This window comes from Nyctereutes procyonoides, unplaced genomic scaffold (genome assembly GCF_905146905.1).
Source record: "Nyctereutes procyonoides isolate TBG_1078 unplaced genomic scaffold, NYPRO_anot_genome, whole genome shotgun sequence".
In the NCBI taxonomy this organism is placed as follows: domain Eukaryota; kingdom Metazoa; phylum Chordata; class Mammalia; order Carnivora; family Canidae; genus Nyctereutes; species Nyctereutes procyonoides.
The window spans coordinates 36,666,792-36,685,312 of NW_026575047.1; the positions used below are offsets into that span (position 1 = coordinate 36,666,792).

The window sequence follows — 18,521 nt, forward strand, 5'->3', positions numbered from 1 at the left end:
CCATCCACATCTCCATCTCACACAGGAAGCGTGAAGTGTGAAGCAAAGTAGCATGCCCAGAGTCACATAGGAAGTCAAGAGTCAGAAGCGGGATTCAAAACCCACGCAATCTGACTCCAGAGCCTGTGCCCCTAATTGGTCTTCACATTTCATTGTGTGCTGCAGGGCCAGGAGATTTTTCAAGCTGGGTAACGCTAGACTCATTTTCTTTTCCCTCTGCCCGAGAGGGTCCTGCCATTACAATGCAGGCTGCATGCTCGGCATTAAGAGGAAAAGAAGACCAAGGCCCAGGGTGATGGACTCTCTCTAGAAGAGTGTGTTCTAGAGTTCATTTAGGAGATACACCTAGTTTGGTACAAAGGCCTGTGTCTTCTGTTTCCTTTGCCTTTGCCAGCAGAAAGCAGGCCCTGTTGCTGACTTGTTATCATCTGACCTTAAGAGAAACACACAATAGGGAGGATACAGAATGTTTCCAGGTGCTATTCACTGGGGCTTTTTGGAACACCGTGTTTCAGGGCAAAATTTCCACAGAATGCCACACACTTTGATGATCTGCTTTAGGCCTTTTGAAAAGGCTGAAGGGGCTTATTTTCCTCTTTTTCTAGCTTGTATATTGTTATTATATTAAATATAAATACAACGTGTCCTTAGGACCTGGAGAAGGCATTAACCACTCTTTAATTAAACAGTACATAGCTCATGATTTTCCAGACACCCTCTTTTATCCTCTACTGCCCTCTCAATTAGCTCCCTGAAGTTCTCACACCAAAACCTGCTGGATCATTGATCTCTCAATTAAAAGCAGCCATAAATTACAGGCCCCATAAAAATCCACTGAGGAGAAGGATAGAAACCAACTTAATGATAGCTTAGACCCCACTAGCAGCTGGGTCCCAATACCCATCCGAAGTATAACTGGGCTTGGTTACATTAACGTGGGATTGCCCCCCTTCTGCTTCCCACAACAACAATTCACACACACGCTCATCAAGATACTTGAAAAACTAATTGCACCTTGAAAAGTTTTATTAAAAATTGGTCTCCTCTCACCACTGCCCCTGAGCACCTGGGTAGCTCCCTGCACACAGCTGGGACCCTGTGTTCATAGCCTGCCCCTCACCCCAACCCCAGGTGCAGAGCCAAATGTCCCAAGTGCAGACTGCTCAGCAGCGGCCTGGAGGATGGAAAGAATGGGGCCTCCCCCAAGTTGGGATGCAGGGTGCTGGGGACAGACCACCATTCCTGCCACCCTCTGCACCCGACTCAGCCTCCCTCACCAGGCTGGTAACTCTCACCTCATCTCCAGTGCTCCGCCTGCCCAGCTTGCCCACAGCCAGGCCCGTACCCTATTATCACATCTCACACCTGCCCACATGCCAGAGCAACCAACCCAGAGCTGCCACTCCTGAGAAGCACCTTCCACTCCCTAACTAGCCTATTGCAATCAGGCCTTGACCACACAGAAGAGTACTCTCGGTCACTGGCCCACCTTGCTCTACACCATCATGTTCCCTGAGGAGACATTCTCACCCCATTCTGCATCTGCACCTGGCCCTGTAGGTGCCAAGCTCTGCCAGGACCACCCAAGTCCTCCATCCCCTCACTGCCCATACGTCCATCCTCATAAGTCCCACCCTACTGCCTCATGAATTCAGGCCTCACCTGCTAGAAACCTCTGCATTTGGCAGAGTGGACATGCTTTGCTTCAAACAAGTTGTGAGTAATTTCAGACACATACAACCCTTCATGCAGTTAAGGCATCAACATGAGCTGGAGTGGAAGGGAAGCAGTCCCACGGGCCCAGCTTCCATGCCTCAGCCAAGCACAGCCTTGTTCTCCGGTGAGCTGCCATGAGCTTCCAGTGTGTCACACACACACACGCACACACACACACACACACAGAAGCACACCTACCTTGTTCCTTTCTGCAAAGTGGACAAAAAAAAAAAATCCATTTGGCACTGGTGAAAGAAATGAAGCAAACGCCAGGAGGGCAAAGAAAGGAAGGCTTATTCAGAAAACAATAGTCCTGTATGATTTCAGATAATAAATAAATTTGGTGATCACTAAAATGAATGAATCCATCATAGATTTCCAATAAAAATAAGAATAAGAAAAAGTGATTCAAGCTGACATCCCAACCAGAGCAAGAACCACACATTGTATAGGAAATTGTATGCAGGCATGGGCAGCCCAGAGATCTGGGATCCTTCCAGAGAGTCAATGGCTTATTGTACTAGTTGTGCCAAGGAGGGAAAAACATAATTATTTTGAAATTATTTTTGAGAAACTGTTTCCTGCCCACTGGCAAATGGCAAAGCCAAAAGTAGGCTCTTTTAGGAGGTTCTTACCTGATCATCATAGCGGTAGGTGAGGAACTGTTCACCCGTTGTGTCTTCAAGAAAACTTCCCTGGGGGGAGAGTGCAAACTCAGGAAGGAAGTAGGCTCCAGGGGACTTCTCTGCTGTGGTCTGAAAGGTAAAGTCACCGGGTTACAAATAAGGCCCCATGAGGACCCCCTGGCAGGCAGTCCTTATGGCAGGGCGATTCCCAGGGCATCGCCCTGCTGAAGGCTGTACCAAGAAGGGAAGTGACCTTGCTCAAGGCCAAGGTGAGATGGGTCTGCGTGAGGCCCTGCTAGGCTAGGACATCCTGCTGGTCCCCCTCAAACTGGTATGCACAGTATGTGCACCCTGACACCTACCCCCTTCCACTCCCCATTCCCACAACCATCCCTGAGATTCAGCTATAGGACAGTTAACTTAAGTGCTATTGTTGCAAATCCATTGCTTCCAGACTTTCTTTTCCTTCCTTCCTCCCTTCCTCCCTTTTCACTCCTTCCTTCTTTCCTTTCTTCCTTCCTGCTTTGTTTGGTGAATGAGTAAGAAAAAAGCTTTTTTCCACACTACCAAAGAAACGTACATTCACCATGGAAACCTTTGAAGATCCAGATGAACACAAAAGAAAATAAAAAGTACCCCATAATCCCTTCAACCTCTAATAACCACTTTTAATTGTTTTGGCATATTTCCTTTGAGAATTTTTTTCTCATAATGCTTTGGATGTTTATAGAAAAAAATCCAAGATGAAATACACATGGCTTTTACAGAAAGGCTCCATTTGGTTCACGGAAAGCTCAAGCACTGGCATCTGAGTCATTAGACTAAGCACCCGTTGTCAGGGTTGAGGGGGGTCAGGGAGAAGAATCATCTCCTGGAGACTATGGGTGGGTCCAACAGCCCAGGGGACTTGCTGCCATCACTTGCCATCACCTGCATCACCTGCCGTCACCTGCAGCCTGGAAGAGCCCATCCAGGAAAAGTTGGAGCATGAAGAGGGCTTACCAGGATCACTGCCTTGACTGGTTGACAAGGAAGAAAGAGATAAAGGAGATGGAGCACCCCCCTCACCCCCCCCGAGTGCAGACCCATCTGGTCCAGGAACACAGATCAACGACTCTACCATCAAAAGGGTACCTCACTCCCCCTGCTTGAGAAGAAGTAAGAATCAAAGAAAGAGGCCACAGGTGCTACTCTGAGGAAAACACTCTGCAAATGGAAAGAGTGAGGAGTAAAAGTACCCCTCAAATATCTCTGCTCACCCAATGGTCACCTTTTAAAACCTCAGCAGGAACTTCAGTTCAAGCAAAACACCCATTCGAACACTGCACTTTAAAAAGTAAAATTGGTATGTGATAGCTTTGGGAAGGCACAGAGAACAGATAACTCTGTTTTGGATGGCACTAGATTGTTCCAAAAACTTCAGAAGTTTTTATTAAATTTCATCCACACAACGGTTTCTGCACCCTGTGAACGACAGGAATCTTCCCAGAGCTACACAGCCCACATCTCCCTTGCCAGCCCTCTGAGTGGCTTGCGTGAGTCCAGGTTACTCCGATCCGCAGTAAGGAAAACAGGGCAATCCCCTGCAAATGTTCTGCATGGTAAGCAGCAAAGTCTCCCTTGACACAGGCCTGTCATCTCAGTGTTCAGACCAGCACCATGTTCTACGCAGGTTTTCTCTATTATGCCACCTTCTATGGGGGGAAGCTTGCTCCAGAAATCACTGGGGTCACCTGCAGCCCGCAGCAGTGCCAGGGTGTCAAGACTCTGGCAGGGAAGTCTGTCTAGGCCCCACCAGAGGCACAGAATGAATCTATCCCACCTGGCCAGTCAGTGCTCTGATGATTGCTGGAGATTATTGCTAAGTGGTCCAGGAAGGAAAGGAAGAGAGGCTAATACTGCAGACCCCACAGAGACAACGTGGCTCTCACACGTTGTGGTGCTGTTTTATATATCTCAACATGCAACCCCAGAAAAAGCAAAAAAATCTCTCCAGGACTCCTGTTTTCGCTTTTTGGTAGTTATTAGCATAGGGGGGAAATATCACAGACTCTAGGCTTGACTGTAGCTATCGCTGATTGCCTTCTGCTTTCTGACCTGCTTTTCCAATCTTAAAATTTTATCAGGCTTAAAAAAAAAAAGTGAGACAGGAATAAAAATGTCCATGTGAAAATAGGAGGTGAATTTAACAATAAAACTTCTTACTTCTGTGTATATTTTCCTAGCAAGTTTGAGTATGTGTCAAAGTCCAATTATTCTCACCAAAGAGAAATACATGTAGGTAAACCTCAGGGGAAATTCTACATGACTGCAAGACAATTTTTTTCATCGTTTTTTAAAAGATTTTATCCATTTATTCATAAGAGACAGAGAGAGAGAGAGAGAGAGGCAGAGACAAAGGCAGAGGGAGAAGCAGGCTCCCCACAGGGAGCCCGATGCAGGACTCAATCCCAGGATCCCAGGATCACGACCTGAGCAGAAGGCAGATGCTCAACCATTGAGCCACCCAGATGTCCCTGGATTTCATCTTAAGACAGTTCATATAAACTGGTTACCAACATGCCTAGCAAATAATCCGTAAAATGTACTTGCTATAGTTGTGATTTGCCTCTGTTGCATTTAGAATTCATAGAATCATAATTTTAAATGCCTACAGAGATTTGTCATGTACCACAGAGCCAAAGCCAGGCCTGGAGTCCATGAGCGGCTATGTGCAAAGACACAGCTCCCATTTCCAAAGAGTGGGTGCTGGAAGCAGCCCAGGGTCATCATCTAAAGATAGCTCCCTGAATGAAGGGGGCCTTCTAATACAATGCTTTATATTTAGCTGACCACATGTTCCACATGTATTTACTGAGCACCTACTACATGCCTGGAACCATTCTAAGAGCTATGGCTACAATGAGGAACAAGAAAGATAAGGTCCTTATTTTTATGGAGGTTTCATTCTAATGAAAAGAGACAGATAATAAGTAAACAAATTTGTAAACAAGACAAAGCTCTAAGTACCATAAAGGAAATAAGTAGGGTGATATGCAGATAAAGTTGAGTCTTCAGAAAGAAAGGGGGTGAGTGAGGCTGATCCAGGATGGACAAGGAAGAGAGCAGCAGGAAAGGGAAAGAAAGAAGAATGGAAGAGGCAGGATGTGTAGAGCACTGCAGGCCCAGGCAAGGGGTTAGAGAACCACCAGGAGTATCTAAAATACTGACCACATCATGGAGGCTGGGTTAGAAGGTGGCAAGAATGGAACCACAGAGACCAGTTGGAGGGCTGTTGTACTAACCCAGGTGAGAAGGGGTGATTCCTTGGACAAGGATGATGGTGGTAGAGAAGGGGAGAGCTGGATGGACAAGAAGTAGAACATTCAACACTTGCTGATGGGAGAGAAGAAGGGAGAATCAAGGATAATTTCTGGGGTTTTGGCTTGAGCAACAGGTTATAACAAAATGCAAGGGATGCCCAGCCCTGGTAGGATGAGAGGGACAAAGAGGTGATAGTTCTGTTCAAGTCACGTGAAGTTTGAGATGCCTATGAGACATCCATATGGAGAGCTTGAGTTGGGTGTTGAATACACAAGTCTGGAGCCCAGAAGGGTCGCCTAAGGCTGAAGACAGAGATTTGGAAGTCATCACTGACATTTTCTTACATACATACACTCATGTATTCATAGTCATCCTACCTGAAAAGACCCGCCCTGGAGAAAGAGTTTGGCAGATAAGAGGGTTTTGTCTGGGGCCCCTGATAATTCTAATGTCTGAAGGTGAGTAGAGAAGGAGCAAGCCAAAGAGGTGAAAACTGGTAATCATTTAGAGAAGAATGAAGAGAGAAAAAAAAAAGAAATATTGAGTCATGGAAGCATTCAGCATCAAAGAGAGTGGCCAACTACCTTGAATGTCCCTGAGAGATTGAATAAGATGAGGCTGGAGGAGGGTCCCCTGGGTGTGCCAACAGGAGGTCATTGTTGACCTTGACAAGAGTAGGTACAGGGGAGGAGCAGGGACCACGGGAATGGGCTTGGGAACTGGACAGAAGAAGAGGAAGAAAAGGTAAGCTAGAGGGAAGGTGGAAGTATGGGCAGAATTTTTAAAGATTGGAGGAACAAGAGCTTGTGTGCTTGGTTATGGGAATCATCTAGTGGTAAGAGAGACCATGGAGGTGACAAGAGAGAGAACTGCAAGAGTGGGGCTCTTAAGAAGACAGAGGAATGGGTTCAAACTGAATGGAGAGTATGGCTTTCATAAAGATGAGAGCCCTTGGTCCATGTAGGTCTCCACCATGCTACACCCTCCGACTTCGATCCTCCATCCATCTTCCTTATGCTTATTCCTGGGACATCCTTCTACTGAGTCCCAAGGTCACCCACCCATGTCTATCACTCCACTTCCCATCTCCAAGCTGGCTTTCCTTCCCAGGCCCCTCTGCAGCTGCCCTACAGATGAAAGAGCCTGTGCCCACATTTCCCCCCAAACAGCCGCTTTCCATGGTATGGTGGGATGTCCTGAGCCTGGTGTACATTCAATCCTCCAAAGGTTCCTTTAGTAACACCACAACACTTCTCTGCAATCAAGGTATTCTGACTGTTTCCATACTATTAAAAACAGCTACAAACATTTAGCTCCAATGAGCTTTCTTTGCTCTGCTTAAATTCAGGTTGGGTAAAATGAGGAATGTTCGCCCTACATTTTATTCCTACCCCAGGCTTCTGCCCCTCCTCCCAGGCCCACTGAGGTGTTGCATTTTGTTCCCCAAGGCAGAGTTGAGTGACTCTATCACATCTCCCATTCCCCACAGCAGGTGTGTGGGCAGAAAGGAGGAAGGACAGGTGGGCTGCAGGACCTGAGCTACCCAGGACAGGGTGCTTCCTCCAGAGAGCAACCCCAGTTCCACCTGCAGGAGTTCAAGGTTATTAGTCCCTGGGCTACCATAGATTCTCTCCACACTCACATCTCACTCCCTGACACTACTGAAAAATAATGCAGATTTTATACTCATCTCTTTTTATCAAAATCTTTACTCCTGAGTAAATATCTGATCATTAAAGACTTGCTTCTAAAGCTCTGGTGCAATCCAAGTCCTTTCCCTCCATAGCAGCAAGGGTGAACCAAGGTCATGTTGCCCGACTATGGCTGTCTGAAATTTGAAAAGGTGTACTGTGCCATCCCACGATTATGAAAGCCCAGCACCTGAAAAGACCCCCGTCAGTCATCTAATCCAGCCTGTCTAGCTCAGGAATCCTGCTAGATGCCCTGCAGTCTCTACCTGAATACCTTTAGTGATGGGGAGCTCACTCCCTTTCAAGACAACAGGAATCTGTCAGAATCTAGGGAGTTCACAGACACCACACTGGTGGTGTCTGAAGTGGTCCTCTGTTCCCCAGTTGAGGTATGAGGTGCTCCAGGCATCCATCAGGCAGATGCTGGAGAGGATGCCAGGAGAGCAGTGCCCCTCCCCCACAAACACACACATTCTGAGTTGAATTCCAGAGTCTGAGCACAGATGGATCTGAGTCCCAGGATTACAAAATGCAAGCAACTTCAGAGTCACTCGAATCCCAATCCCTCTCCAGGAGCAGGCATTCCTCCTGCAGCGTCTCTGACCGTCCAACAAAGCAGTCATGAGAGGCCCTCTAGAGAGAAAGCCAGGGAAAAAGGAAATCAAGCCTACTCAGCACCCACTGTGAGGTGGGATTTGTGAAAAGGGTCTCATTTCATCTCGGTTTGAGTGGGTGCCATTTGTGTCATTTCACACATGAAGAAACCAAGACGCAGGAGGGCAGGCGATTTGACCAGGAGCACAGGAACGCCCAGCGGCTGCGTGCAAGGTCAGGCCATAAAGTAGCAAGAGTGGAAGGGAAGGCAGAGGGAGGAAAGCTGGGCCAGGAAGTATGCAATCTTCCCAGGGCAGAGGTCCAGGGCCCAGACAGAAGCTGCCAAAATGTATCATCCCCCAGCCACTGTCCGCAGCTGCCGAGTCACCAGGGATGGGGTCAGAAGGAATCCAAATGGTCCCTCCAGGGACCATGAATCTGAGACCTGGGGATGCAGCTGTGTCTCCAGCTCCCGCTCCAGCTGAAAGCTCTGACTTTGGCAGGAGGAAGTAGCTGTGCAATGCCAATTCGAGGACAAGATTTCAGCATCCCAGGCCTCCATCTGTACCCCGTAAGGAGGGAGAATGCCTATCAGGACTGAGCAAAAGGTTTGGCTGATATAATGGAAGGAGAGAGAAGCAGGGGTGAAGAGGGTGTCCTATATTTAGAGAATGGGGTCCCATGTGCCTCAAAAGTCAAGCAATCACCAGTTAAGAAAAAATACCATGTGATTCTCATTGAAATTCAATAAGCCAGTTTACACACTTCTCCCAGCTTGGTCTGCGCATACCCGTGGAGCATGCACCTCCCTCCACGGTGTGCACACAGCCAAACACCACCCCATTAGTCTACAGACTGGTGGTCAGTGAAGGCCACCAAGCCTTTTTCCCATGTGCCACCGCAAAGCCATGTCTCTGCACTCTGAGAGCCAAACTGCACTGTTCCCCATCGTCCACATCCTCTAGATCCAGCCCATTACTCCAGCCCATCAAGACTTTGGATCCTAAAAAAAAAAAAAAAAAAAGACTTTGGATCCTGACTCCATCTATCAGAATACACAATCACTGTCTCGTCACTTTACATCAGCCCAAATTTGAGCAACATGCCCTCTATCTGCATCTTTGTCACTGCCACACAAAGGCTGAGCAAGAACAGAGCTGAGACCCGGGCCCTCTACCAAGCTGAGAAGAGCCTGTCTCCAGGCTGATGGTGACTCCACCCAGTTTCGGTCCCCTCATTTCAGATGTCTGCATGTTGGCCACGTGAGGACTCAAAACACACCTTAAGATACTTCACATCTACAATGACACAGACAAGGCATGAAGATGGGAGACGGGGACGCCTGGGTGGCTCAGCGGTTGGACATCTGCCTTTGACTCAGGGCCTGATCCCAGATTCCCAGGATCAAGTTCTGCATCGGGGTTCTTGCATGGAGCCTGCTTCTCCTTCTGCCTATGTCTCTGCCTCTCTTTCTCTCTCTCAATCTCATGAAGACTGTCTGTGTGTGTGTGTGTGTGTGTCATGAATATATGAATACTAAAATCTTTTAAAAAAAAAAGATGGAAGACAGAAGAACTGATATCCCAATGGATCTTCATAGGTTGGGACAAAGGCTAAATGCACGAGGGCAAGGCCTAGAGACCCTAATGCAGGCATCCCACTCAGAACACCAGCACTTAGCAGAAAATTATTAAGGTTCCTATCTGGAATATTAATGCACAGGAAGCCAGTCTTGATTCACAGCAACCAAAATCTGCAGGGGCAAGTTCACTATCTGGATGGGAGGTTGGGACCACTCCTCTAAATGGTCATACTGGATGAGTCTAGAAGTGTGCCTTGCAGACAGAGCAGATGGAAGCCCCAGGCCCTGGGGACAGTCTGCAAAGACTACATTCTCTGGAGGGCCCTGGGGGTTGTTCTTCCTGGCCTGGATGCACATAGGACCTTACAGTCTGCACCTGCCAGAGCCCACGGGGGAAAATAAAGTGAACCAATATTATTTAAACTCGGCATACCAACCACATGTTTGCTCCAAAAAGCATGATGGGCATTTTGTCTCTTGAACCTACAATGGTTGTTTAAAAAAACAAAACAAAACTTTCATATTGTTTTTTCAAATAGGATGTCATCATTCCAAGACTTTTCAAAGTCTTAGGTGTCCCAACACTTCCTGATATAAAACACATTTTATATCTGTGAAACACATATAGATGTACAACATACATGTATATAGGAAACATATTTACTTTGGCAGGATTGGAAAAGTGGCCAAAAAGAAAATTAGTTTTCACGTTTTTTTGTTAGTTTTTTAAAATTCATGCTAGGGATTTAAGATTTATCTTCCCTATTTACCATCAACTAATTAATATGTCCTCCTGATATTGTTGGGTTGAAAGACTGAATATTTGGATAAACATCTGAGTACGCCTTGGCCAAAAGACCATGTAGTTTCAAACTTCAGCTTCTACTCTGGGTCACGTTTTTTTCGTTTTTGAAAGCAATATGAGCTAGCAGCAGGCCCTCCAGGATCCCTCCAGGAACTCTGAGGTGGGGGATGCCATGGGGGCGTGCATATTCAGAAAGAGCTGTTCCACACAGGAGGTCTCTTCCCTGAATTTGTCACATTAGGACTCTCTTTAGCAAATTGGAATTTGGATCTAATACACATCATTCACAGAACTAGTCCGCCTGCCACTAAGCATGTATGCTCTAATTTTCTCTCTTTCCCTTCTTTCCTCCCTACACACACACACACACACACACACACACTGACAGAACTAAGGGTCATGGGTGAAATGATCTTGCTGGAACAGATTTCATCATTCAGTTTCCTGAAAGGAGAAAACCTGAAAGTGGAGTCCTAACACCTCTTTACATCTCTGAACCTTCCTTAGTGCTCAGGGTTGGGCTTTGTGCACAGAAGACATTAAGCAATTCATTTTCTTTTCCAGACAAAGCCACACAGGTCGACCCCTCCGCCTCCACAGAGCCCTTGCAGGAGCAATGCCTGAATATTCTCTCCACCACAGAAAGACCAAAATGCTCTGGCTGAAGAACGCGCTGGCATTTCACAAGGGGGTTATTTAAAAACTCCACTATTACTCTGAATGGGGAGAGGAGCGAAAGCCTTCCCCTGCCAATATACACAATACAGATCCTCATTTTCTGGACCCACCCCCACCCCCAAAATTTTATTTAAGAGTTCAGGTTTTTTTTCAAGACCTTGAAGTCAGCTGAGCCACTGGAATCAGCCTCAATTAGCAAAATGTCACGTGGAAATACTCTCCCTTAAAATACCTCAGGGGAAAACACTGAATATCATATCCCCTAAACACAGCTCCACCAGTAAAGAAAAAACACTAGGTGGATGGTCACCTCAAACCCGACCAGACTATACATTCACCAACACAGGCAGCCCTGTCCCTCCGTGCTTCCCTCCTGGTCCAGTCCCAATGGTGCAGGCCACACCCCAGAAGTCAGCAGAGGAGGGGACCCCCCCCCCAGCTGCTGGGCCCCCCCAAGCACTGGATGAAGATGCTGTGTGTCTGGGAACAACTGACCAGGAAGTGCTCACCTCGAGCTCCCTCTGCGATCCTCCCCACCCCCCCCACCCCCCCCGCCCCCTGATGGGGCTTGGGTGCTCAGGGAGGAACACTCCCAGCATGGGCATGGCCCTCTGCACTTTGATCTGAAAGTGAAGCATGTATTTTCCCACAGCCTCTCCACCACTAACACTCATGATTATCTCTCTGGCAGAGAAAAGGCATCTTTGCTTTTTAAATCAAGCACAAACAAGTATTTTATTTTACCAAAGTGGTGGAGAGGTTTCGGGAAGCCCCAAAGCATGGCCTGTTCCAAGCAATTCTTGGGTTCCCTGCATCTACTCGGTTACTGAGTCCATCTGTGTTTATTATTCACCTACTGCGCATTGAGGCTGTTTTTGACACAGAGAATTCAATGCAACAGATGAGAATCACTTTTCCCAAGGAGCTTTAGCGTCTTAACTAAGGGAAGCAGAAAATGAACACAAAAAAAAAAAGAAAAAAGAAAATGAACACAAGAGATACATAAAGTGCATATACTTACATCACATGGGAAACGATTTGGGGGAGAGAACAAATTGCAGTTTTAAGTGAGTGGTCACGGTAGGCCCAGGTAGATCAAAGTGCCTTGTGGAATCAACTTTTTTTTTTTTTTACTTTTTCTGATTATCAAAACTGATGAGTTTGAGGTTTAGAAATATCTTCATTTGCTAAGACCCCAGCTGGGATCTGCAGGGCTCTGGACTCATCTGCTCCTACCTACAGCAGTGGTGTGACCCTTTGCTCCTTGGCCCCAAGTTCCTCTCTGCCTTCACAGTCATCCAACTCAGCCCGGCCAGGCCCCAGGGCTCCTCCCTAACTGTTCCAACATCTCCTGCTTCCAGTGAGCCACCGCCTGACCCGCCCAGGCCCCAATAACACAAGTGTGGTGTGAGCGTGCAGAAAACACACCAGTGGACAACCCATTACTTCTGTGGGCATGCTACCTCTGTTGCCAACCTCGGCGCCCATTACTGGGTATCAGGCAAATCTGGGTGTGTGCCTCAGGCATGAATTTGCATGAACTCAGTAGCAAGAAAGGAAGGAAGAAGAAAATAAAAAGACGGAACGAAAGAAAGGAAAGGAAAAAAGAAAGAAAGGAAGAAAGAAAAGCGTTACCAGCTCTTCCTGATTTGGCAATGAGACACCACCCAACCTGACACAGTCCAGAAACACATCGGGGACATATTCATGTTTATTCAAGATTTTTCTCACCCCTACAGTTTTATTTCTTTCAGGAAACAGCTCGTCTGTGTGGCTGAAATCATGCAGGCTTTCAAAATCCAGCCTTCCAAGAGAAGAAAAAGACAGAAATGTGCTGTTTGCACATACTCTGAAAAACATTTATATTCATCATAAGCTGGTTTGTTTTTCTAAGCTTAGCAGGGCAGGAAATCTTCAGCGCTAACACGTCAGCAGAGCTGCCAAATGTGCTGTTGGGATGCTCCTGCCTTTCAGAATTCTTAAATTAGGAAGATAGTGATTTAGAGGCAGTGGTGTCTGTGGTCCATGTGTATAAAATGGCATCACACTAATTTCCACATACTACAAAAAAACTGAGGGATTTGCACAAAAAATGCTAAGGACTTCTTGAAAGCAAAAGGTGATGCTTTTATAAAATTAAGATGCTAATGGGGAACCTGGGTGGCTCAGTCAGTTAAGTGTCCAATTCTTGGGTTTGGCTCAGGTCATGATCCTCGGGGTCATGAGATCGAGTCCCATGTCGGGTTCCACACTCAGCTGGAAGAGTCTCTAGACTCTCTCTCTCCCTCTGCCCTCCCCCTGCTCATGCTGTTTCTCTCTCAAATAAATAAATAAATATTTTCAAAAAAAATTAAGATGCTAACATCAACCCCAATGATAACAAAGCTCTATTGGAACCATAAATCAGCAAAAGAAATTATTACAAACACATCAACTTTTGTTACAAAAGAGAAAGAGAAAAAGAGATACAAGCTATAGTCTTTGATCCAAGTGGAGTATTGGCCATGACACAGGTTTATGGATTGAAGTTGATATATGTTAAGGTCCAATTTTAATTTCTTAATGATACATGGAATAATAAGTCTTTTCTTTTGAATGCTTAAAACATCATCACCCCATTCCATATTTGTTTGACATGAAAATGTCACATAGTTTTAAGTCCTGAATAAACAGGATTAGTTTTGCAAGTGGTGCCAGATACATAGACAATCACATTCATACACTAATCACATTTGGAGACACTGGACATCTGTTACAATTGATAGATTGATAGATGTTCAAGTTTAGAAATGGAGTCAGGTTTGTAGTTGTGTGTCCAGGCTCCAGTCCACCTCCACCAGAGACCATGTGGCTCCTGGCATGCGCTTCCCATTTCCAGTGCTTGCTCACCACATTGTTAAACAGGAGGACTGGCATAGATGAGCTCCCAAATCCTCCATGAGTGAAGAAAAATCAGGCAAGATGAAAGTGTAGTAATTTTGTTTATTGACTGTATCTTTATATTATCGAAGGAATATTGTTAATATGAATTTGGAAAGTCTCCTGTGGTGGGGAAAAGAAAACAAGGGGCACCTGGGTGGCTCAGTGATTGAATGTCTGTGTTTGGCTCAGGGCATGATCCCAGGGTCCTGGGATTGAGGTCTGCATCGGGATCCCCAGAGGGAGCCTGCTTCTCCCTCTGCCTATGTCCCTGCCTCTCTCTGGGTGTCTCTCATGAATAAATAAAACAAACTTAAAAAAAAAAAAAAGTCACCCAGCAGTCAACGCAACACTCTGGCATCTTTTATAATGAGAGTCATTGCATTTTCTTAAACCAAAGGCAGGCCCAAGAGAGAACAGCACAATGACCCCCTTAGTGACTCACAGGGCCCTCACATTTGTGAGCTCACAAATCCCAAAATTAAAAGAAAAACACAGAATAGTTTCAGGATGAAAGAGTCAAAGCTGCGGACGTTAACCTTCTTCTGCCCCACCCCACTGCCACTGCAGAGAGGAAGCTCGTGTAAGGTACATTTGTCTTGAGACTCAGTTTCCTCACCTGTAAAATGGAGGTGAAAACCTTATACCTCCCCTAACTATTTAATAAAATAATGCAAACGGTAGTGCTCCTTAAACTGTTAGGATCTGCACGGGTATGGTACCATGGTTGTTAACATGCATGGACTGAGGCCCCCCCCCCCCCCCCCCGCCAAGCACCTACTCTACTGGCCATCAGAGACCCGACAAGGCACAGTCCATGCCCTCGGGAGCTCACCAGCTCAGGGTGGGTGCGGCCGTGGAAAGAGACAAGCGGACAGGCAACCTGAAGCCGTGCCGGGAGGACTATCCAGGGAAGGCAGGCCAGAATGCTGTGGGAGCCTCAAGAGGGACATGCAGAAGATGGAGGAGGGAGAAGGGAGGCCCCAGAATGCATCATAGGCACAAGAGCCACCACGCTGAGATGGGAGGAACAAAGGGGAAGTAGGATAATGGAAAGAAGGATGGGGGAACAGAGCCTTCTAGAATAATATGGGCATATTAAGCAGTATGGACAACACAGGAACTGGAGAGAGCAGGACAGGTTGGACGAGTGACGTGTAGCCCTGTGTAGCTGGAGCACAGAATGAGAGAGAAGCCAGGGCAAGCTGGAGAGGCAGGTGCAGGCTGGTCAGGGGGTCTGTTGGTGCAGACCCAGAAGTTGGTGCTTATCCCTGGGAAGTACTGGGGGGATGCTAAGTAGAGACATGAGACTCTGATTATGAGACTGGATGGAACAGGATGAGGTAGAAAAAGGTCAGGAGGTGAGTAGGCTACTATAATGCCTGGCAGAGAGGCAATGGTGGCAGTGAGGACAGAGGGGGAATGAGCCCTAACAAGATAAAGTATCTCAGAACTCAAGAGAAAAATTATGTCAATATGTCTGAAATATTAGGAGACATGAACGTGTTTTAGAAAAAATCTAAATAATCAAAATAGACTCTTACAAAAAAAAAAAAACAGAAAATCTCAATGGTCCTTTGACCGTTCAAAAAACAAAATCAGTATTTAACATTCTTCCCATTGAGGAAACAATACATCTGGAAGGTTTTAGAGGTGAGCTCTACAAAACATTTGAGGTGTAAATAATTCTAATCTTAAGAAAAACAAAAACTTTTACAGATCAGAAAAAGAGAAACCTTCTAATTCATTTCATGAGATCATCACCTTGATAACAAAACCAAGCAAGAACAATGCAAGAAAGAAATTACATATCAATTTCACTCTGAAAATGAATGCAAAAAATCCTAAATAAAATATAAACAAAATAAATCTAACACTGTATAAAAAGAAACCATCCATGGAAGGGTGGATCAATCAATTGTGGCATATTTGTGCCCTGGAACACAAGAGAGGATCAAAAAGGAATGATTTCAGCTTCACACATCAACAGAGATGAAATTTCAAACCACATCATGGAGCAGAATAGACACTGTATGATTTCATTTGCAATTCAGAAAGGGCTAATGCCACATAGTATATTATTGGGAGATATAAACTCAAGAGGCTAAAGGCAGTATAAACACAAAGCTCACTTTTTGCTGTGGTTACTTCTGAGCAGAGAAGAGGATGTGATAAGAAAGCGACACACAAGTAGCTTCCGGGCTACTGACAATGTGGCATTTCATAAGCTCCACAGTGAGTACTCAGGTGTTCATTACATCACTGTTCCTGGGCCATCTCCTGTATGGCTATGCAAGTCGGGGACTCCTTCAAAAATCATGTTATGGAGGCGCCTGGGTAGCTCAGTCAAGTAGTAAGTAGTAGACTGGGTTTCAGCTCAGGTCATGATCTCAGGGTCATGAGATCAAGCCCCCTGTCAGGTTAGACACTCAGCATAGAGTCTGCTTGAAATTCTCCCTCTGCCTCTGCCTTTCGCCCAACCCTTTCAAATAAATAAATAAATTTATTTTAAAAATCATGTTATAAACTTAGAGTGGAAATCATTTCACAACATATGTAAGTCAAACCATGATGCTGTATGCTTTAAACCTATATGATAAAATGTCAATTGTATCTCAATATAATTGGAAAAAAAACATGTTATACAAATTGCTTTTTATATATATTACATATATTTATTATTTATAAATAATAAAATAAGTTTTAAGTTAGACCTGTAGCATATGCATATTTATACCTGACACTAAATGAACATAGCTTCTTATATCAAGGAAAAGTGGTGGATCATTCAAGAAATTCTTTAGGATGATAGGTAAATTAGGAAAGCCAGACTCAAATCCCTCTTCAGTCAATGCACTAAAATCAATTCTATTGAAAAATTATATAAAGACTAAAAAATACTATATTATATAATACGTATTATATATCATATATATATTTCCAGTATTCTGCAGAATCAAGAATCAGGAAAGAAAATTCTGCTACCCACCCCATGTCTTCCAGTGTAAGTTACTTTTTCTTTCATCTGGGATTTCTGAACATCTGTACACTGGCTGCTGTAAGTACCTGTCTATGAATGTGGCTTCCTAAAAAGACCACTTCTATTGACTACTTTCTTTCCCTGTGTGTGGGCCACACTTCCCTGTTGGTTTGTGCTTCAGATCTTTGTTTAAAACTAGACATTTTAAATAACAGAATGTGGCAACTCAGGAAAGCTTTTCTTGTTCACCCTTAGAAGTCAGACATTTTACCAGAATATGGGTACATCTCCACTCCTGTCTTTCTTCACTGGTCCTGACTATGACCCTTGCAAACTCAGCTGTGCCCTCATTCAAGGACTTTGTACGCAGAGGTGCTTCTCTGTGACCTCCTCCCTATCCATTCCTCTCCCTCTGTCCTCTGCTGCTGCTGTTTGAACACTAGGCCCCCCTTGGTATGCTCTCCATGTCTCTCAGCGTTTCCCTCACGACTGATCCTTTCTGGTTCTCCACTGTGTTGGATGGTCTTTTGTCCCCTTATGTTGCTTTCAACTCATCCCCTGAATTTTTGCTTTGAAAGCCCCATTTATTTTCAGCTTAAGGAAGCCATTCGGATCTGTGGTGGAATCTCGTAAGGACCCTTCAGGATTTGGGGACTAAATGTGCTGCCTCTGTACTCTCACATATACAATGTTGCTTAAGTCTACTCTGAATGGTTACCTCCATCCATGGTAAGGAGGAGGCATCACCAATGCCCCTGGAGGCCCCCAGAAAACCAGCTGGCTACTAGCAATCTCCTATGGCACCAGGAGAACCCCCCTCCGCCCCTAATAGCCATTCTCTTCCCAGAAGGAGAAAAGCTCTGAGCCTGTATCCTAATGCACAGCCTCTATAGGAGCTGGGAGAGCCTGAATCCTCTCTTCAGACCAGCCTGCCTGCCAGCCCCAGAACCAACCCTCTACCAGGGGGGTAGTTGGCTTTAGAAAACCTTAGAGGGGACGGCAGCATGAACCAATTCGATTTGCTGTCACTACAGGATTACATGACCTTAAATGATTCTGATACAGCAACTGTACAGAATGAGATATACATAATGCATATCAGATCTTGGTGTGGGAAAAATCTTCAGAAGCACAACATCAAAGGCAAAAACCATAAAACATATTTATAGAGTTAAAATTAAAATTTTTAAATAAAATTTAAAAGTGAATATCAAAAATGAATAATCCAATTAACAAATGGGCAGAAGACACAAATAGACATTTTCCCAAAGAAGACATATGAATGGCCAACAGACACACATGAGAAGAGCTCAATGTCACTCAGCATCAGAGAAATACAAATCAAAAGCACAAGGAGATACCACCTTGCACCTGTCAGAATGGCTAAAATCAATAACACAAAAAACAAGTGTTGGCAAGGATGCCAAAAAGGGGAACCCCTCTTGCACTGTTGGTAGGAATGCAAACTGGTGCAGCCACCATAGAAAACAGTATGGAGGTTCCTCAAGAAGTTAAAAATAGGCCTACCCTACGATCCAGCAATTGCACTACTGGGTATTTACCCAAAAATAAAAATGCTAATTTGAAAGGATACATGCACCTCGATGTTTATAGCAGCATTACCTTT

The 18,521-nt window shown here is 45.3% G+C and overlaps 1 protein-coding gene across 2 annotated transcripts in view; it reads right to left on the bottom strand.

Annotated features, from left to right (window-relative positions):
• Positions 1–18,521, bottom strand: part of ADAMTSL3 (ADAMTS like 3) — a 339,164-nt gene that overhangs the window by 290,513 nt on the left and 30,130 nt on the right. For both annotated transcript variants that reach the window (XM_055326615.1, XM_055326614.1), the window contains exon 3: positions 2,352–2,471. In XM_055326615.1, the coding sequence (XP_055182590.1) occupies positions 2,352–2,471 (120 nt within the window). The remainder of the gene's footprint in view (positions 1–2,351; positions 2,472–18,521) is intronic.